The sequence below is a fragment of the Hyperoodon ampullatus genome (assembly GCF_949752795.1).
Source record: "Hyperoodon ampullatus genome assembly, chromosome: 5".
NCBI lineage: Eukaryota > Metazoa > Chordata > Mammalia > Artiodactyla > Ziphiidae > Hyperoodon > Hyperoodon ampullatus.
The window spans coordinates 131,954,841-131,977,339 of NC_136918.1; the positions used below are offsets into that span (position 1 = coordinate 131,954,841).

The following is a 22,499-nucleotide window of genomic DNA, read 5'->3' on the forward strand; positions in this document are numbered from 1 at the left end:
TGACTGGAATCCTGAGAAGCTGCCATGCAGATGAAGTCTCCTTACCATTGCCAATGTTGTGTTGCTGCCATTGCTGCTATGGTCAGAAGATTTATGTCAGTGTTTCTTGCTGCATGGATACTCTGATGTTGTGACTGCCATATGCTCTGTTGCTATTGATGGGATCAAACAGTGTTCATTCAACCTCTTTCAGACCTGCCTCAACTACCTCTCAGCTCCATCCCTCTACAGAAACACCTGTGTAAGTGGTGGTTTATGGATTTTAGGTTTAAATCTTCCTTTTTGGGGTGACCTCTGCCTAACCTATTCACAGAGCTGGCAGGTTAATCAACACTAACTTTGTCATAGATTCAGAGATACTTGCCAGCCCACTTCAGCAAAGCATGGCATGTGGTTTTGAAATGTTTTCCTTAGTATAAGGTGCTGCTTGTGTCTTTCCCGATACAAAACAGCTTAATCTCTCATTTTTTGGATGAATAGCTTTCTTAATATGCTGTAGGTTTCTGGGTTTATCTACACATCCCTGCCTCCACCCTTCATATCAAGTCTCTGAGCTCGATAATCATGTTGCTAAATCTTAGCATTTCTTATAGACAAGGTCATGTGCTAAGCACTTTCAAATGATTAACTTATTGGATCTCACAGTTGTCCTACCATTATCATCGCAATTTTGAAATTGAGGAAACTGAAATGGAGAGTGGTTTAAAAACTTGCACATAGTCCCACAGCTGGGATTCAAACAGCCTTCACCAATGCATCTAAGATCAGACGAAGGAAATCTGATTTCAGAGTCCATGCTCTTAGCCACTAATTTATGTTGCCCTGAAAATCAGAACTCTATTTAAGAGCACATCCATAGCTTTCCAACAGCCAAGCTGCTCTAAACAAAATTGATGAGTCTTCACACATTCGGACTCCGTGGTTTCATGATCTTCAGAGCATGTTCCCCATCCTCTGGTGACCACCACCAATGTGTTCTTTTATTCTGGTCCATACTATACAAACAATAGTAAGGGAACATGTTCTCTTTTTTTCTTCCAAATATTTATACTTTTCATTCAGTGGGGGAAAAAAAAACCCTATAACATAAACCCCACAAATGTGTTGAATAAAAATATTAGCGACAATTATTTTTAATGTACATAAAGTGAATTTATTTAATACAAAGAATAAAGCACTGAAAAGCACTTCAATAGCGAAAAGAGGAAGAAAAATACATGCTAAACTTGAACTTATATTCAAACATCTCTGGCTCCATGGTTATTAAGTCTATGGAGGTAAAATTCAAAATTATATTGTACTAGTCAAGCAATAGATTCAATGTCATAGTTAACTAAAAGAGTGCTGTAATACAAATAAAATAGTGATGGGCAGCGAGGAGACACAGGTGTGGGTTGTGGTTCTGATGCTATTATCTACGTGAGCAATCTCTGATAGAGTTGAACCCATCAGAATTCACAAGACTAAATGGGCTTCAAGGTGTCTTTAAACTCCAACACTACATGGATTTCTGATATTAGTAGCACATTACCTTTATTTATTATAATATAACATGTCATATTATAAGCCAGATTCAATGCTAAGTGTTTCCACGGATAATAATCAGTAGTCAAAGTATAATGTGGATGTTTTAAGTATTCATATTAGTCCCTGGTGGCAACTCTCATTGTCCTATAACAAATAGTGTCCTAGTGACTTAAAATAGTTAACCTACTTTCCTACCCCAGCTTACCACTAGAAATGCCCCAAAAAGCAAAAAAAAAAAAAAAAAAGTAAAATTTCTTCTATTTGGAGACAGTCGAGGACATGTTCATTCAAACACATGCAAAAATAATTCGTGTTAAGAGAAATAAAAATTCCTAAGTATCTCAGAAATCAATTTATCCAAATTCGAATATATCTACCCTACACATTCTTCACTTATGAGGCAATTGCAAACCACCAGTAACACAGCAAGTTGGATCATAAGTGTTAGAAGATGATTCCAGGAGTTGTGGCTCTGGTGCAACATAGACTGGAGGACCACAGGAACTGGATTCAGGGCTCTGAGACTGGCATTGGCTAAAGTCACAGTCCAGAGTTTGGCAACTCTTAGACATGTGTCTTGAGTGGACAAGATTTTGCCATGTTGCTCACAGGTTGGCAGCTGTGGACTACAAAACCCATTTGCTGGCTACTTCCTGACTAACAAAGCTGAGAAACACACTCCAACACAGCTGAGGAACTTCTTGATTGGCATACTGTCCTTTCACATGGCTCAGAATTAAAACACCTCATTTGGACAACCCTAGGGAGGAAGGCACTTTGCACACAGCTGTCCTCTGTGTGTAATTCCTGTTCACCATTGGGTACTTTGTAATTTGTGGTTTCCCTGAAGTTTTCTTGAAAGTTGTCCAGGAGGCAGGTCCTGCCGTGGCAGCTGCTAGGTAAAAATCATCCATCTTCAAAGTTTATACCATTCGATTCATGTATGATGACAGAGAGAGTTGGGACATTATAGAAGCTCTTGAGCGAATGGCTGGATCTCTGGGTCATACTGTGAAAATCTTTGATTGAAGTTGGTCCCAAGGATCCAACATGCTGGTTTGAAGATTAAATTCATTACTGAGGAGGTTATATGCTCAAAAAACTGGGTATTGGCTTCTTCTCACAACTCTTTCTACGTCATTGCTTAAGCTAATTTGAAGGATAACATCTCATTAGCACTTTGTTTAGTTATATATGAAGATGATGCCTTATTAACAAAGAAGCCAGTCCATTTTGAATGTTCAAAGTGGCTTTCATGTTAGCCCCAAAGCTGACTCATCAGGGTGGGGCTTCTCGAATATGAGGCCCAACATGTCACCAAGCTAACATTTTTTATTTTTTTTTCCTTAGTCACCATGCCTCTCTTTACTGGTAAATGGAAAATAAGAAATGTATGTGGAAATGGCCAATTGAATACTGATTAATACTCACGACCGGAGTTTTGAGAAATGGCACCTTGGCAGAACTTGATATTATGATCAAGACATTTTAGGTAAGAGGCTGTTTCTTTTGTTGTTGTTGTTGTTGTTGTTTTGTGGTACATGGGCCTCTCACTGTTGTGGCCTCTCCCGTTGCAGAGCACAGGCTCCGGACGCACAGGCTCAGTGACCATGGCTCACAGGCCCAGCCGCTCCACGGCACGTTGGATCTTCCCGGACCGGGGCACGAACCCGTGTCCCCTGCATTGGCAGGCGGAATCTCAACCACTGCACCACCAGGGAAGCCCAAGAGACTGATTTGACTGAGCCCACCCCCATTATCCTTCTTACTCTTCACCCAAAGTACTGAATGGGGCCATTGCCCTATAAACATCTTTCCCTTTGTCTGACATTTTGCTCCTCTCATCTTATTGAAAGCGAAATTTAAATGTTGTCTTTTTATAAAGCTTTTCCCTGATTTTCCTGGTTAGATGTTATTACTTATTCCTCTGAATTACCAATGGATTCTGACACGTTCTTTACTATGATTGTATTTTACACCAAGTAATGTGTTTACTTATAGCTGTTCTTGATAATTTGCTTTCTAACAAACCTGTTTCAGGTATGCTTTTCATTTTTGTTTACTCAGTGTTTTCTTTTTGATGGCAGAATGATGAGCTCCTACATTTTCACATTATCATGCTGCATTTAGCATCGTTTCAAACTCATAGCACAGAACTTACCGACACAATTTCTGTAACACATTCTATGATTTATTTAGCTCAGCTTCTGACAGTGAAACAACAGAAGTATATTTTTAGCACAGCACTCTGGTCTGCCTTTCTTGGGTCTGAAGCAAACCAAGAACATTGAGAAACTTTGAACAACACTTATACAAGCACCTCATTGATGTATAATGGTCTGGGGATATTATATATTTAAAACGACACTTCTGAGTGTCCACATTCAGCTTGACAGGCTGTACACACAACTTTTGTATAATGTCTTTGTAATAGATGCAAATTATTTATAAATTTGAATGACCACTCTGTGTGATGAAAGATCCCAGTATGTGTTCCACATGAACCCTACAACAACTAATTTAATTCTTTGCACATTTATATTTATCATTACACAGAGGCTTCTATTGCAGCTATGACTCTCCTGATTAAATGCATTAAATGGATTCTCATTGCACTTAAAAATAAGATCCATTCCTCTTAGCCTGGCCTACAGCTCCTTTTAAGATCCAGCTGCTGCCTATTTTTCTAACTCCAAAGCTTATCATTTCTCTTCTACCCAATACGCTTTATTCTCCCAGGTCTCTACTCAGCTCCTTGACCATGTCAAGACTTTCCTTTCCTCAGTATTTTGCATGTGCAGCTGCCTGTTTCATTCCTTCACTGCCTTCTCCTCCTCTTTATACAGCTCCCTTCCTCATTTGTTGTGTCTCAACTGAAGTGATTTCCTTCATCATCCCACTTAAAAAAGATACCATTCTCAGAGAATCATTTTTTTCTTCACAGAACTTATCTCAGTTTATAACCATTTTACTTGTTTCTTCGTTATGTCTTTGCCACTACACTGTGAGTTCCATAAAGTCAAGAAGTATGTATATCTTTCTCTGTTATATTCCCAACACTGAACACCATTTCTGGCTGTTACATAATAAGAACTCCATAAACATATTTTGAAAAATTAATGAATAGAAGGTGCAAAATGAAAATTCACTCAGATTATAATTTAATGTCTGAAGGAATACAGTTCTGAAACCTGAACATACCCAAGAATTGGCAAGGGTACAGAGCTTAAAGAAAAAGAAATAATGATAACCATGCCTACATTTCAACTACCCCTTTGTGAAATAAGAACAAAATCATTAAGGAAGCCTCTTATTAACATGGCACAAACTGAGTCATTTATTTTAAAATAACATTTGATTGCACATAGGAATGTTTTTGAAAGCTTTTACCAAGAAAAAGGGCACCACTTTTCACTGTCAGCACAGAGTCCTGTTGATAAATTCTGAGGGGCAAAGACAGGACATCCTCTAGGCCAACATTCACACAATTTTCCCCAGCAGTCAGCCTTCTTATTAACCTCACAATGTGTAGTCAATTAGTAAATGTCTGTGCAGTTCCAAATCTCCACATGTAAGATAGTGTCATTTGTGAGTAGGTCTGTCATTTGTGAATAAAGCCACTCCATGAGTTCTTTTCTCGTTGGGATGAGGCACTAACTTGGACATTCTATTTAACTGAGTGTTGAATTAGTAGGTATTTCAGCATACAATTTGGATTTTGACTGGTGCTGAATTTTTAGAGGGAGTTACCTGGCTTATTACAATGGAACGACGTAGGTGAGGACAGCTGGCCACCTTGCAATTGTTTTCATTCAACCTACTAAAAACTAAGTATTAATTTTGTAGACACTTGAATAATGATAATTATGTAGTCTATTTCATAGAATTCTTGAGAAATAGGTAGAAATAATCACCTGATTTCTTGTGGTGACTGGATACTTCGCTACTAAATGGTTGAACAACAATTTCCTGGTCTTGAAGTATACATGATTGTAGCTGCAGTGGTATCTCCTAGCCACCAGAGGGTGGAATATTAGCATTTGCTGTGGAGAAGTGATTAAACATAAGGGTTTCACAGTCAGACTGCCAGCATTCTAAGCCGAGATCTACAATCATAAACTCTAACCTTCAGTTTCTGAGTTGGTTTCTTCACTTTTAAAATTAAATTTATGAGTATCAACCCCATAAGTGTGTTTTAATGATTAAATGAGATGATATATTATATAAGATACTAGATTGCCTGCCACATATTGAGGGATAAATGAGTAGCAATTATTTCTGATCAGGTTAAGGATCATCATACAGACCAAGGTGTTGTTCTTATGGCAGGATCAATCTGGGATTGATATCATACTATAAGGTAAAATTTAAAAGTCTCTTTATTGTGTTTGACATTATGTTGTTTGTGTCTGTAAATGTTGCACATTCCACCCTTTTAATGGTTGGATTGTGTTTAATGTTATCATTAAAGGCCTAGACAACCTGTCTCCATCTCTCAAGAGCTTGGTAGCTTTCAGGTTGAATAGTTTATATTGTTTTTATATTCGATTATGTGGCTATGTTGGACTTTAATCACTTGTTCAGCTGTATCAAAGCAAACAAAAATTCAAAAATTAGAGTTACCCTTCAGTAATATGCTTTACTTAAATTCTTCCACAATTTATTTCCTCTGTCTTTGCCTTAGTTTTATGGCACCAAACAAACATGCCAAAGCACCTAAAGTTAATTTAAATCCATTCCTTTTTTCCAAACCTAGATACACTGTGCAGCAATGGAATACTAGACTAAGAGTGAAAAAACCGGGCTTCTAGCCCTGTTGGTTCTGTTAATTCACTGCATGAATTTGAACATCACTCTGCCTCTCTGGATATCCTACAACATAATGAGTTTAGATGAGAAGATCTCCAAAGTACTTTCCAGTTACCACATTCTATGATTTCCTAGCAGAATCTCAATATCTTAGAGTTGAAAAGGACATTAAATGGCATCATGTCAAACCTATCTACTGAATGAAAACCACACTTTCATTTAAGCCATATAATCTTTATTAAGAGTATTTATGAAAAATTTTAAAGGACAAACAAAAGATTGATGTTTGTAGACAATTAGATGCCATTCATGCTGGTAGAAATCCACAACTATAAATTAATAGTTCTATTGTATTTGAGAATAACTCCGAGAATAAATAAAAAATATGTTTCTCTGGCCAAGAACACATTGGTCTACCTCAAAGAGTGTGATGAGGGGAATGTCCAACTTCCTTTAGATATAACATTCTGTAAAATAAGTCGAATACCATGTAACACTTCTCAGACACTGTAATGCACACACACAAAATTTTAAGCTCTGGAATACTCAAAATTATGACATTATGACCATAATAATGATCCTATGTGGAATATGGAAATAATCTCTTGCCAACTTTCTCTGTTTATAATGATAAATAGATTCTCTTAGAATGTGATAATAAAAGGATTTACATGTGACAACATTTCTTCTCTGAATCTATTTCTACATAATTGTGCTTCTTGAAATAATCCTTGGTCATTGACAATTCAATTAAATCAGACTTTGATTCAAAGAGCCAAAAAGAAAAAAATAAAAAATCAAGAAAAGTTAGTTGATTACACTGTGCCTATGTAGCCTTTAATGATGAGTAATTTTTAAAAAAGAATGAACCATAGTTACAAGTAACAGAAATTGTAATTCAAAATGGCTTAAATCAGGGGTCCACAATCTTTTTGGTACCAGGGACCGGTTTTGTGGAAGACAATTTTTCCATGGACTAGGGAGGGGGAATGGTTCAGGCAGTAATGAGAGTGATGGTTCAGGTGGTGATAGGACTGACCGACGGGGACCAATGGGGAGCGGCAGATGAAGCTTCACTCACTCACCCACCACTCACTTCCTACTCTACGGCCCGATTCTTAACAGGCCGTGGACCACTACCAGTCCACAGCCCAGGGGTTGGGGACCCCTGGCTTAAATAATAACATTGATTGTCTCATGTTTACCAAAGTCCAGAAGTAAGATGGTATGGGCTCTGTTCCTCAGCCTTTCTCTTGGTTTTCCCTTCATTCATGTGATGGTTTAATTTTCAGGCCACATGCAAAATGGATGCAGCATTCCACATATGATATGACAAAATCCAAAGGAAGACATGGTTGCTTCAGAAAACTTCACAATGGACTTCCTTGGTGGTTCAGTGGTTAAGAAACTGCCTGCCAATGCAGGGGACATGGATTCAATTCCTGGTCTGGGAAGATCCTACATGCTGTGGAGCAACTAAGTCCGTGTGCCACAACTGCTGAGCCTGCATGCCACAACTACTGACGCCCGTGTGCCTAGAGCCCATGCTCTCACAACAAGAGAAGCCACTGCAATGAGAAGCCCATGCACTTCAACGAAGAGTAGCCTCTGCTCGCCGCAGCTAGAGAAAGCCTATGCACAACAACGAAGACCCAACACAGCAAAAAGTAATAATAATAAAGCATTTTAAAAAACCAAACTTATATATACTACCAAATGTAAAATAGTTAGCTAGTGGGAAGCAGCCGCATAGCACAGGGAGATCAGCTTGGTGTTTTGTGACCACCTAGAGGGGTGGGGTAGGGAGGGTGGGAGGGAGATGCAAGAGGGAGGAGATATGGGGATATATGTGTATGTATAGCTGATTCACTTTGTTATAAAGCAGAAATTAACACACCATTGTAAAGCAGTTATACTCCAATAAAGATGTTAAAAAAAAAAAAAACCTCCACAAGAAGAACTTTACCATAAGCACTTCTCCATATCACTCCTTTTTTCCCATTGGTTTAAGTCAGATCACATGCTCCATTCTGAACGATTCACTTGCAGTAGGGATTGGGGTGCCAGATTCAATCTTGAAACCTGGGACATAGTCATGCTGATATAAAGAAATGATTGTGGGTAGTTAAGAAGAGGTACACAAGCAAACTTCAGTTCTTGTGGGAAGAGGAGAGAGGAGAAAAACAACTATGAGGGCAATGAACAATAGGCTACACACATGCACTTACATATTTTCTTTCCACTTACATATTTTCAAATGTAGATATATGCATTCCCCCAAGCAAGAAAACTTAGTAAACTATCTAGTTATCATATCCAAATATAAGCCTATGATATCAAGGAGTCCTCCCTCTCAGCTATTTCCTACTCATGATACTGCCATGTTTCCAGAAGTTCTCAGGAGACTTCTATGAAAAGAGCTGGTCTTATACTGATCAAATAGAAGAAAGAGAATGACGTCTCAACATTAAAAAATGACTCAGAAATCGTATTCCTTTTATTATAATAAAATGAATATGTGGTTAATTTCATCCATACTTAACATGTTTGTTTCATTACACAGGTTACTGCAGTCAGTCAATATTGTAACCTCAGAATTCCATTAGAGCTTGCATAAATCTGTAAAAGGGTCTTATAAAAAGTATTTTGACAATTCCTCCATCTAAAACAGCCAAGCTATTACTTGATGAAGCATCACTGCTGTCTCTGGAACTTTTCTTCTTGGATCTGACCCAAGACTAGTTTAACCAAAGTAAGGTATCCTGATAAGGCAGAAATGACCACTCATAGAAGAGTTTAGGATAATCTCCTGCCCAAACTCTGATTTCACTTGCCAAAAATTCTAATGAACTAACTCTGTATTGGCAGATAATTCTTCCAATCAGTGAATCTGCTCCATAAATTAAATACTTCTTTTTACACAAATAATAGTAGATTTGGAATTCCCAACAGACATCTTTAAAAAAATTAATAGCAAGATTTATGAACTGATATCAGATTAAATGAGTTTATTTGAAAGGAAAAGAGACCTCTTGTACTATTTTTAACTAGAGAAGTAAGGGGGGAAATAGAAGAAACAGAATGGATACTCTCTGAGATAAATTATTTTAATATTAATAGGATTTTTAAAAATTATCGTTTGTCTAGGTAGTAGAATATAGACTCCAGCCAGATAATAGCTGAGATTAACTTTGAGGGATATAACTGTGAAGTCACAGTCTAGAACCCTTAACTTTATTGATCCGCAGTAGAAGCCAGATATACAGGTTGGTTGGTAACAAGAAGTTTGGCGGATCCTAGAAGCCACGTATGTTGGGCGGCAAAATCTGGATCCATGGCTCAGGGAAGGGAAGCCACAGATTCCAGAACCCAGGGGTCTGAAGCCACGGGATCCACAGCCTAGTCAGTAGCAACTTCTATATCCATAGCCCAGGCAGTAACCTCTGCTGGACCCACAGCTCAGAGATCCAGTGTGAATTGACCGGCAAGGACTGCAGGGCATGGAGGTCCTTGGATGGTAGCAGAATATCTGGCAGGGACTGGACACCACACGTACATCTGGCACCTGGTGGGCTCATCAAAGTTCTCCTGACAGCCACTGTAGAGGGAGGAGCCCAGCAGGCAGGTGCTAGGAGAGAAGAGGTCAGTGTTGTAGACCAGGTCGCTGGGCTGGAAGGAGCCTGGGTAGTGCAGATAGCCTCCAGGGGAGTGGGAGGAGAAGTTTCCAAAGCAGCAGTTGTAGGACATGTTGACAGGAGATGTGGGTTCAGCTGAGTTACTGTGAGAAGATGTTCTGATATCCTTGGCTTCTCCCAGCCATGTTTATATATATATATATATATATATATATATATATCCTCAGTACACTGGGTGTGATGCAGACCCTCCCTGTTTTTGTGCATGTCTTGTCATGAAAATAGTCAATTAACCTAGGCTATAATTATAACTGAACACATTCCTGTGTTTTCTTAACTGCTGTTCAATTATTCTGCTTTATAGAAGCCACTCTGCTTCTCTCTCTCTCTCTCTTTTTTTTTTTTTTTCAGAAATTACGTGTGGTTTGCCTTCAAAGACGTTGGTCCTGATGCATAAAGATGGTGCCCTTGCTTCCTCACTGAGATTGACTGATTTTGTGCCTGAGTGTGAAAATTGTTACTCCTAATGGTCATCAGCACCTCCCTCTCAGATATTTATATATGTTTTATGGAGCCTTTACTATGTGTAAAACATTGCAGATTGTGGGATCATTTAATCTTTGCAACCACCTTATGAGATAGGAATTATTACCCATTTAACAACCCAGGTGTGACTACCTCCAAAGCCAGCAGGAAGAACAATGCTGTGTTGAAGCTTAACTTATCAGCTCCCAGAATCACGTGCACAATAAATACCGAGGTGAGAAAAACATTTCAATGTGATAACATTTGCATTTTGTCAGATGTGCCTACCTATACATTCTTACCTCTTTTATGGAAAACCAAACACAGCCACCAGATTCTTAATGCTTTCAGTTATTTTTTTTTTAACATTCAAAGTTACCATGGAGATGGTTATTTCAAGCTCTTCTTCTATTTGTCTTCTTATTTAGCTTATCATCATTAAGCAACTCATATTTGATCCTGCATGGAGTTATTGAATTCCTTTTCCATGTGACACAGAGATTCTTTGGCCAACACATAGACTATCACTGAGAATAATTGCTAAAAACTAGTATATCTTGAGTGAGTTGACTACCAATGAAATACATTTGCAACAACTTGAATTTTAATAGTGTGCTAACCTTTTCCAACTCAGTTGGGAGTGAGAAATGAGACACCTTAGAGAGTGATTCATTTTGCTCCCTGCTGAGCTTCTCTTTTGTTCATCATTCTAGAAAGACAAAGCAGAAAACAAGTACCTTCATATTAAGTAGTTAAAAGTAACCTTATCACTATAAAAGAATCAATGATAGAAAAGTCTTAGAATTAGAAATGTCTTTGTTCTCACTTATTGTAATATCCAACTTCTGCCTTAAGGCATCCTTTAGAAATTGGAAAGCAAAAACCTATTTATGTAATTCGATTTTTTCTATTTGATTCCCGGTGATTCTTTGCTCTAATCTTCAGCATTTGCTTGTCTGGCACCAATGGAATAGTCTACCCACTGTCTTGCTTGCTTCCCCAAATCCTTCTCATCCCTCAAAGCCAAAATCAAATTCCTCATGTCTAGCAGGTGTTCATCTCAACTGTTTAAACTCTTCTGCAATAAGGATCTTAGTATCTTAGCTATCCATTTAGGTGAACAAACATACAAACACACACACACACACACACACACACGGAGGAATTGGAAGAGATGTCTTTTGAAATGGATTGTGCAGACTGAGTAAGATTTCAGTCGTTTGAACTTGCAGGACAGTCACATACATTGTAAGAGTCGAGTACCCAGAAGTTCCTCAGGATCAGCAACGGGGTTCAGTTTTCTTTGATCAAGCATCTGGCACACAGTGAGTGCTCCAAATTATTTATGAAATGAAGGAATATATCAAATCATTAACTTTCTATTTTTACATTCATCTAAAGTAAGTGCGTGCACACTAATTGTCTTTTAAAACTTACCTTTAATACAACATTGAGTATAAATATCTCTTTCATAATTAAATATAATCCCCAAATTAATCATAACCAGTTTAGTGCTTAAGGTGACTCTAGATCTCTGCCCCTCACCTCCAGGCCAAGCAAAATTACCTTTGTGGCCTTGACCAATCATTTCTTTCTCTGTCCAACAGCTTCATCCCCATCCATTCTAATGGTTCTGTTTTCTCAGACTTACAGACATAGCTAACCATCTTCAACCCAAAAATCTTAGTGTCATTTCCTCCGTGATTATATAGCTTTTCTTGTTTTTAAAGACAAAATTCTCTAAAGATTTGTGTGATCAGTTTGTCAACTATGTAAATTCTTATTGTCTTTTCAATAACCATGTTGCTTTTCTCTGGTTTAACACTCTTCTGAAATTTCACTGCTATGGTCAGCAGTGACCTTTATTCTGCTAAATATGGACATTTTGGGGATGATCCTATGCAAATGTTTAACCACATTTAACACAGTTAACTGTGTCCCTGATCTTGAAATATGTTCATCTATGAATTTCTGTGACATCACACTCCTGATTTTCTATCTAACTTCCACCAAATTCAATTTACCATTAGTTGGCTTCCTGTTTTTTGAGGATTACTGCTGATCTCACCACTTATTCTCTCTGTAGGGGAGGTAGCTCTCATTCATGACTTGAAATACTGTCCATATTGTGTCATTCAAATGTATATTTCCAGTACACACCTCCTTTTATTAAAATTCTAGACCCAGATATCCTATTACTAGCTATTTCCATTTAGAGATTTTATAAGGCTGTCAAAATTGTATGTGTATAAAATTGAACTTTTATTCTTCCCTAGGGAGAAAAAAAATATTTTTTTTCTCATCTCAGTAAGCAGTATTTCGAACCACATAAGTAGTTTAACTCAGAAACTTTGAAATCCTCTTAATATATGCAATCCACTCTAAATATGGCCCATTCTATTTTCTAAACTTATCATAAATCTCCCCAGTCCTCTTACTGCCTTCCTTCCAGTCTAGGGTTTCTCAACCTTGTCATCACTGACATTGTGAACTGGGTATTACTTTTTTGTGGGGAGTATCCTGTTCATTGTAAGATATTTGGCAGTGTCCCTGGCTCTATCCACTAGACGCCAGTAACACATCACACACACACACACACACACACACACACACACATTATGCCAATTAACAATGTCTTCAAAAATTGCTTGAGGGTTAAAGCAGTTCTGGTGGAGAACCACTGTTCTAGTTCAAGGTAGTCTCCTTTCTTTGTGGGACTACTGAAAATGTACAACATTGCCTATTTCATTTTCAAAAAAAATGTCTCCTCCAATCTTTTTTCTCTATCTCTGCCTGATCAATCTTCTTTAAACAAAAATCAGGTCCTGTCACTGTCCTGATTAAAACCTCCCCATTGTTTTCTAATACACGTATGATAAACACAAATCCTCTACATGGTTTGTAAGATTGCATGAACATGTCTCTAACCTCATCTTCACACCATACCCTTTCCCTCTCTCCCAAACACACTGCTTCTGTTCCATAATTAACATAGCTCAAGCTTTTTCCTACCAAAACAACATGCTGTTTCCTGTGCCCTGAATGTTCTTTCTTCTGGATAATTAAGCCTTTCCTTACCTCCTAACTACCATATCCCAGGATAACTTAGGTTCTCCCGTTATGATAGCTATCATCCCTGTAATTAATTTTATTATTTTTATAACATATTTATTTTTTAGACTGTCTTCTAGGCTAGAGCAGCGCAACCTAAACAAACCAGTCCATGGGAGTCAGTTACCATCTGCCGTGAGGCAAATAATATATGTCAAGTAAATGAGTGCATTGCTTCCTTCATTAAGAACTCCTGCATGATTAAAAGATATCAGCTTAACTAAATCATAGGTTTGATAACACCATTGATTCACCTGGTCTATGACCCTTCTTAAGTGGCACATCTCTGACTGTAATCTCTTGGGAGACATAAAAAATATACTCTGTGTTGTTCAACAGTGAATCCTCAGCTCAAGAATAATCAAAGTTATATAGTTGTTTCTCAACAAATACTTAATGGATAAATTAGGGAATTGATGGGATTATCATCACCTATCTTCTATCTTATCCTGTCTCTCTCCCTCCAAACTTTTGCTTGATCCACATATCCCTTTGGATGTTTCACAAAAATATTAAACCCGGCAGAGGCTCAACTGCTCTCCTAAGCCATCTCCTGAATTAGAACAACTTCTAATTCTTTTGCACACTATTATAGTTACAGTAACCCATCTATGCAGTTCTTGGGATATATCCATGACCTCCCTTTTCCTCACTTCCCATATCTGATCTTGGATAAGCATACCTTGCTATTTTTTTAATCTCCAAAAATGGTAAAATCCTTTGTTTTTCTATCTGGCCATAACTCAGCTATTTGTCTGTTATTATGGGTGGTCTCCAGAGCCTCTGGTCTTGCCTATCTCAACTCTATTTCCTATGCATTTGTCACAATGTTTTTTTTTCTAAAGTCTATGTTGGTCTTTTCAAACTCAAATTCAATTTCCTAAGTCTTTAATACAAATCATCTTATGATCTGACCCCCAATTAGTTCATACCTAGTGTCTCTATGCCCTAATTTTATCTTCAAAAGATACTAGATTGCTTCCACTCAGCTTAAGACTGAAGGCAAAGAAGTCAGTCAGGCAAGAGGATCTTTTTTCAAGAGGTTCAGCATCAGCGATGAGTCTTGGAAGAGAGAAGATAACAGGTGGGACTGGAGACAGACAGGAGCCAGATGACAAGGGGCTCTGGACATTCTTCAAAAGTCCAAAACACTTTGAAAATCAAAAACATCCTTTAGAACTAATTTGGTGGTGAAAGAAGGCATTCTCTGTTCTCTGGATAGAATAACATGATCAAACTAATGGAAACTGTGCATATACTTTTTTCTTCCTCTTCTTAGTGTGGACATATTGTGCCTCAGAAATAAACAAATATGTTTGATTATAGGGTTTTTTTTTTCCTAGATACTACCTGGGTTATTATATTACATACAGTTTATGCATTCTATTATCATTCTAAAGTCTGAAACAACTGGATTCCAAAACTCATCTGTCCCCATTGGCTTGGACAAGGGAATGGGGATCTGTAACAATGAGAAGTCACCTATAGGTTATAAATATTGACATAATTAGATCAAATTTGCCTCCTAAAGAGATGACTCTGTCTGCAGTAAGAAGAATGGATTGGAGGGTCACATAAGAGTACGAGTGGGCCCCCGGTCGGGTTCAGACCCTGGCAGTGTGATTCAATAGCCTATATTCTTAACTATAGTGCTTGACTGCCTCCCATAAAGATGGTTATTAAAGCTCCACAACATGTATTAAATGAGATGAGAAGGGGGCCTTGGATGGCTTCCTGAGAAAACCTTTTACTGAAGGAATTGGAAAAATAAGAGGAGCCTACCAAAGACTGAGAAAGAATAGCCAGTAAAATCTAAAGAAAATTGAGAGTGTAACAAAATCAAGGTAAAAATGCATTATAAATAAACCAAAGCAGTCAAAAGTAGCCAATGTTGGAGGGAGGTCAAGTTAGATGGTCCTCCTAGATTTTAAGCATGTCACTATCAAATATTATATATCTATATGTGTATCTATATCTATCATTTTGTTTTGCTTTGTTTTGTAATTTAATATGGAAATGACCACAGTTTCAATAGTGCCCAGTACATTGTAGAAGCTAAAAAATAAACCCTTGTCAAACTAAACCACCTTGTCCAACCTTCTCAATATACTAACATGGAATTTGAAAGCTAGAGAGAGTCATTTCAAGTCAGTTCAGCAAGCACACATTAGAGCACAAAGCACTGTTGTGGGTGGTGAGGATGAGGAGGGGACCAAGAAAGAGCCCTATCCAAAAGAGGTATGCCTTCATCTGATTCTGGAAAATGAGAAGTATGTTAAGAGAAGATAGGTGACTTTAAAATGTGTTACATGCAAGTAAATCTAATCATTTTTGTTCTTCTTAAAGATACCTCAGCTACTATATAAAGCCAAATAGAATCTTATGCCCTTTGCATTTACACATGTTGTGAATTACTTTGAATCTTATGTTTTACATAGGAAATAACAATTCTCTAATTAGAAGTCATTTTAGACTATAATATTTTCCTACTTATGCAAATGAATTGTCTTAGCTCTGGTTTTACAGATTGCTTTTTATAAAATCAATGACTAAATTTATCCAAGTAGTAATTTTTCCAAGTAGTTAAAAAAATGCAATCCCAGTCAGCCAAAAACTCTTTAAAAAATTCAAGGAAAAATGAATGTGTTTGAATTCCATGAAAATTTATTCAATAACAGCATTTCTGTCACATTGTAGGAGAACAAGAACATATGAAATAACCTCATGATTTCTCTTATGTGTAACTTCTTTTAATATCTGACATATAAAACTCTAAGGTGGTTTCCAAAGTTTGACTACTCTGATTGCATAATGATGACAGAATATGTATCTCTGAGAGAAACTAAGTAGTTGGTGGTCAGTCCATCCTAAAGTGGGGATTGTGGTAAATGAATAAAATAGAAAACAGCATTTCATGTAGAAGGGTGAAGAGGCATTAAGCTGCTTTACAGAAGCCAGGCTTCTAGGCTGGTTTGTATTAAGTTGGCAGGACATCCCTAGTAAGAAAGTAGTTTGCATGGCAGAACCTGGGAAGATAATTCAGGTTTTGGTAATCAGAGGATGGACAATTTAAAGACTGGGAGCCATTGAATTCATAGTGTCTGGAAAACAGATGATTTCTGGCTGCTGACGGGCTTCTAACAGCTCTCTTGAGTCATTAGAGAGAAACTTTTTTTGGAGGAGACTGGGAGAACAGAGGTCAGTGAGTAGACAAAGTGGCTGAGGTAAGACGGGCCACAGGACAAGACTGGGTAGACCAGGAATTCTCTAAGAGAAAAGGAAGAGAAGTTTCCAGCCTAGCAGCTGTAACATGTTATCACTACATCTACTTCATTTGTTAACAGTGTCAGAGAAGTTTTGAATGTTCCCTGCTGGCCTAGAGGGCTTATGTGCTCTCAACCTGTGAGTGAGATGTTTTTGACAGCCAACCTCAGTATATTTCTACACTACAATTTGCACAAGAACATCTCCTTAGTGTGTTGTCTAATTACAATCAAATAGATTAACACCATGATAAATATGTTTACTTGTATTTTATAGGCAAAAGACAGTTTACAGTATTGCCTTGGACTTGAGATGATTGTTGCATGCTCAAAATAATTGGTCATCATTGCTGGTTTAATTTGTGACTCAGAGGGTCATTTACAGGATGCTGAGATATAGCTCTTTTCTTTCCTCCCTGATTTTCAGCATTATACTTTATTGCAATTTTTGCTCAATCATTCCCGATGCAGTGTCCCATATTATAAAGCACGTACTTATGCTCAGTAACAACTGATATGTGTGATATAAATGGTGCATAAAAGACAATGATATCATTGCCTGATCATGATACTCTGTAAGAATCAAATGTTTTATGGAAAAATAATTCTGCTTGGCTCTCTTTATCAGCTGGATGAATATGGAATGCCTCATATAAGTGGACTTAAATTATATTAGAAAAGAAGATGGAAATTTTAGCCCAAATACTTTTAAGAAGTAATCTACTATCAAATTTATAGCATGTAAATTTTTAATGGCCCCTTAGGTGCTGTGTTTATAAGCAGTAAAGCAAATACCAAATTATTTTCTTCAAGCACATTGAAAATTGCTGAACAAATAAAAAAATTCCAAAGCAATGTTTCAGATAGTTGCATTTCTGTATTATGTGAAGGTGGGCATTACATCTAAAGATCCCTGGTTAACCTAACTATAGGAATTCGGTGGATTGAGGATAGACAGACACTAGTGAAGACCAAGAGTTAAAGGCACAGAGATAAGATTGCCCAGGAAAATCACAGTATAAAAGAAACATTAAATAAATAAATAAACAAATAAAGGATTAAGAAAATGCTAAATTAGGTTACACCCAAAGTAAAAAATTATATAAAGAAAATGAATTAAAACATTTATTTGCATGTTTATGAGTTTTGGGAGGGAATGGAATATACTATTGTATACTTTATTGTGTATTTAAAATGTTTAGGAATTGAGAGCAGAAATATTTGGTTTTGGGCCAAATGAAAGATATGATGTTTATGGCTCACCAGAGAGTTAGGTCAAGGGAGCCATATGCATTTATTTTTTTGGACATAAGTTACATACATTTATAGTCTAATAATAGGTAACATTTATAGAGTGGTTTCTGTATTCAAGGAACTCTTCTAGTTACTTCACATATCTTATCATTTGATCCTCATTGTAATCTTGTGATATAAATACTATCATCATCTCTATTTTACATTTAAGGAAATTAAATTTTTGAGAGGTTCCACAATATGTACAAGACAAATAGCCAATAACTGTTAGAATCAAGGGATTCAAATATACATAGTGTTTCTTCTTAAACCCAGTTTAAATGAGTTCACTCTCAAAGCAGACAAACTGATGTCCAAGTGAAAAAAAAACATTATTATCAAAATGCTTACATATTCTAAGGACTCACTCTGAAGCACGAAAACTCGGAAATTCTCTAGGTGGGGAAACCAAAGTGGGGACCCAGACTGAGGTATCCTGAGGATCAAGTGATCTCGTTATCTGGAAGGTGGCAAGGGAGCCCAGACTCAGGTTGGGATGTCAGTTCATTAATAGACAGGACAGCACTGATTCCTTTGTCCTATTAATGAGCTTGATCCCTAGCGACTCTGTACCTAATATCAGATGAGCTATCCTAGTTGCAGTTGCATTTTGGGAAGAAGGAGTCACTGCTAATAAACATGTTATGACTTACCATAGAGGCTTGCTATTCAGGAGCTGTGTGCATAACAACAGGCAGGAATTCTTTGGACAGTATCAATTCTACATTTTTTCAGCAAGTTGAAGACAGTGGGCCTTCATTCTCTACTCATGTTGGCAAGACTTCAAAGTTCAAGAAGGAATAATAATAACTTATGGTATTCATTTGTTTTGAGTTTCAACACCATTAGTAAGCAATTTTCTGTTTGGCATTCCCAAGAGAATCATGATAGAGACATGACTGGTACTATTACCCCCAAGAATAGGATCTGGTGAGCTAATGTGTGGAGCTTTGTTTCCATAGTCATGTTTTTCCGACTTCAGTGTCTCTCATCATATGCTACAGCGATTTATAGAGATTTATCCAAAGTAGTGTCTCAACTGGTAAGGACTCTTTTAAGGAAGGTTTGAATATTTTTTGCCTGTTTTGCTCCCACCCAACATAGCAATCAGTGAAGATTTAGGCAAGAAACTATATTAAACTAGTTACCAGTAAACTTTGGAACACACATTTATTTTTCTCCATATTTGAAAAAGCAGTAGTGGTTTTGCTCATGCTTGAAATAGAGATGCCCTTTGCATACATTTTGAAATCTCAGTAATGCAGACCAAAGCCTATTGTATGCTCTTCCTGCTTGCTAAAAGGAGATTAATATGTTAACACTAATTGCCAAATATATGATAATCACATCATATATCAAGAGAAATGGGCTCATATGAACAAAGACGTCTGAGGCACAATACCTTCCATAAATTCAAAATCTAAACACTCTTACTCTTCATTACATAATTCTCATATATATTCCTCATAACAGCTCTAAGAATTAAGTAGTATTATTTTCACTTTTCAGGAAAAAAAGCATATTGATATGTTAAGTAATGTGTAAGAAATTATTTTAATAAAAACTTTATAAAGCCAGAAAATGAGACCAAATCTCTCTGTCTTCAGATATTTCATTACCCAAGCCTACCTTCTGTTTGTTAAGCCACAATATAAAGCTAACAAATTCTGAGGACCAAGTGCATGACACAGATGAGTCGAAGTTTTATTACTAAGCTCTTGAACACTTAAAAATAGGATTAAAATGGAGAAAAAGAGAATAATATCCTAGGCAAAGTGTTAAACCACATGACAAAAGGTGTTGGGTAAGAAAGTAAAGGCAAGCCATTTTAGAATTCACACCACATTCTTGTCTAGAATTTGAAAATTAAAAACTTGCTGGGTAGAATTCCATCTTATGACTTCAATAAAGACAGGCTTGCTGCACAAAGCATTCCTCCCCACATGTCAACAATTGATTAAGAGAACATTTCCACATCACTATCCCAGAATGAAGTTTGTAGCTCCAGAGGTTGTGCTAAATGTGGTTTGACTGTTTGTTTTTCTTGCTTTACCTCGTGCAATAATAGACCATGAAAAATCACCCTAAAATTGTTGAAGCGAAAGCATTTTTCAAATTTGGTTTATAAGCTGGAGAAGATGAACAATCAATGACACCATTTCACCTTGCAATATCCAATATTCATCCACAGAAAGTGTAGCCCCCTGGAATCAATTTTATGGTCAAGACATTACCTCTGTGGTCATTTGCCCAGCAGGAAGAGTAAGCTGTTAAAAGCACAGAATCAGCCACTATTCACATTTTTTTATGATTATGAGTGTGATAACAGCTTCCCCTTCAATTACGTGACTGGGATTATTTTTCTGGTAAAGTACCAAAAGGAATGTGTATTTCAAAAACAAATTTAGTTATTATCTCTTTGCAGAAATTCCCTGAAATAAGAGAAATAACTCATTACCTGGAGTTTAGATTTTGATTAAAATTAATTTTTACTAATAATTACAATATTATCTGGACCAAAAAACTTAGGAAAACTCATGCTGTGTCTCTGCCAAATTCACCATGGAGAAGAGAGGGAAGGAAACACTAATTCTCCCCTCTTCATTTGGAAATTCACAATATGCTTAAGCATAATTAAAAACTCTGAAAGGGGAAGAAAGCAAACCTGATTAATTTGGTTTGTCCAATATTCATTGTGTAAATGCAAACACTGTATCTCATCTACTAATATCCCTTAAGAACAGTGTTCCAAGAAATAAACATTGGCAAGTGGGGCCTTAGTCATTTGGGATTGATGGGAGTGGAAATATTTGACTGATTCCATCAGGAAACAAAATAGAGATTCATGGGGAAATCTTAAAAATTCTGAAACAGACAAGAATGGAACATGGAAGAAAAGAAAAACTCTGGGCAAGGTCTAATCCTTTCACTTTATTCCCAAGGCCCACATTCACCCTTAGCAGATTAGGAGCTCCCATACATCAGTGATAACTGCATCCTGTCACTTGAACTGACAGACTTTAGTGTGCCTATATGAATCTTCCAGAAACATCCATTATACAACTTATAACACATTTTGCCAATCAATAGCCTACTTATGTTCTCAACATACAGTTAACTTTCATTAAACTTTTTAAAAAATAATTATAGGTTTGCAGAAATTTGCAAAAATAGTTCATAGAATCCCTTTAACCTTCACCCTGCTTCCCCAAAAGTGACATCTTATCCAACTGTACTACAGTACCAAAACCAGGAAATTGACATCACTGCAATACTGTTAGCTAGATTACAGATCTCATTCAGTTTTACCAGTTTAAACACGCACTCATTTGTGTATGTGTATAGTTTTATATAATTGTATTTCATGTCTAGATTTCCCGTAACCATGACCACAATCTAGAAGAAGAACTCTTTCTTTAATGGTTAACTTTTTAATGTTAGAAAAATTAAAAAGTGTAATGAATCAGAAATATGGACCTTCATTTTGCTCTTTCATATTTAAGTATGTTATTTAAGTTAATTAAATCCGAGGTTTTTAAAGATGAGTAAAGCTGACAGTAGTAGTGTAGGGATTGAGGTGATGTGAAGGATGGAATAGGACAGGAAGAAAGATCAAGTCAAAATATTGCACCCTTATGTAATCATCTTTTCCTCCAAATTACAAGCAGATGCAGTGCCACTAGAAAAGAGTACACTAATAAAATAGACTAGATCCTTCTATGATATCATGTAATTTATTTTTTTCTCCTTAGTTTCTATAATGAAGGAAAAAAATGATGTTTACACTGTTGCAATACATCTATTACTATGTTTTACAGTGGGCGTTACTGATTTCACATTCTGTTGTCAGACAAAAAGAAAAACTCTGAGACTTTGAAATGAGGGACATTGAAACGAATTACCCTGTAGCCGATCTATCATGAACTATCATGTTTCAGGTTATTGCCCCTTTTCATTGCTTTTCATCTCTTGTATAATTCTATACACTGTAGAAAATTGATAATAATGCAAATGATTCTTGTCTGTTAAAATAAAAATCGTTTCTGTCTAGTGGAGTTCCATTGATTTTTTCCTCTGTGTACAGTAACCACTTTGTATCTATCTTTGTAAATTTATTTCAGCATCTCTGACAGCCTATATAAGTGTGTTCTTTGAGTTCCCTTTGAACCAGTTGTGGTTTCTTAATGGTGATCCCCTCATTCATTAATGAGTTAAGTAAAATATTTAATACGTGTGTTTTTCATTTGCATGAGGATCTTGATTTTACTTTTTTGAAAAGTTCTCTCTTAACACTATTATGTTTTACATTGCATCACATTTTAAACATTTTCCTTCT

At 36.8% G+C, this 22,499-nt stretch overlaps 1 protein-coding gene and 1 pseudogene across 2 annotated transcripts; both read right to left on the bottom strand.

The window, feature by feature from the left end:
- Positions 1-1,916: 1,916 nt before the first annotated feature.
- On the bottom strand, positions 1,917-2,535 carry KRTAP27-1 (keratin associated protein 27-1; the record flags this gene model as incomplete). The annotated part of the gene is given in 4 exon segments (XM_079705284.1): positions 1,917-2,103; positions 2,105-2,184; positions 2,188-2,433; positions 2,437-2,535. Coding segments are annotated over 4 exon segments (612 nt in total).
- A 5,812-nt stretch (positions 2,536-8,347) lies between these two features.
- Positions 8,348-10,083, bottom strand: LOC307053823 (keratin-associated protein 13-1-like; annotated as a pseudogene). Its single transcript has 2 exons — positions 9,527-10,083; positions 8,348-8,434 (listed from the first exon to the last, which is right to left on the bottom strand). The product of its transcript is annotated as a keratin-associated protein 13-1-like (transcript).
- Between the last annotated feature and the right edge of the window lie 12,416 nt (positions 10,084-22,499).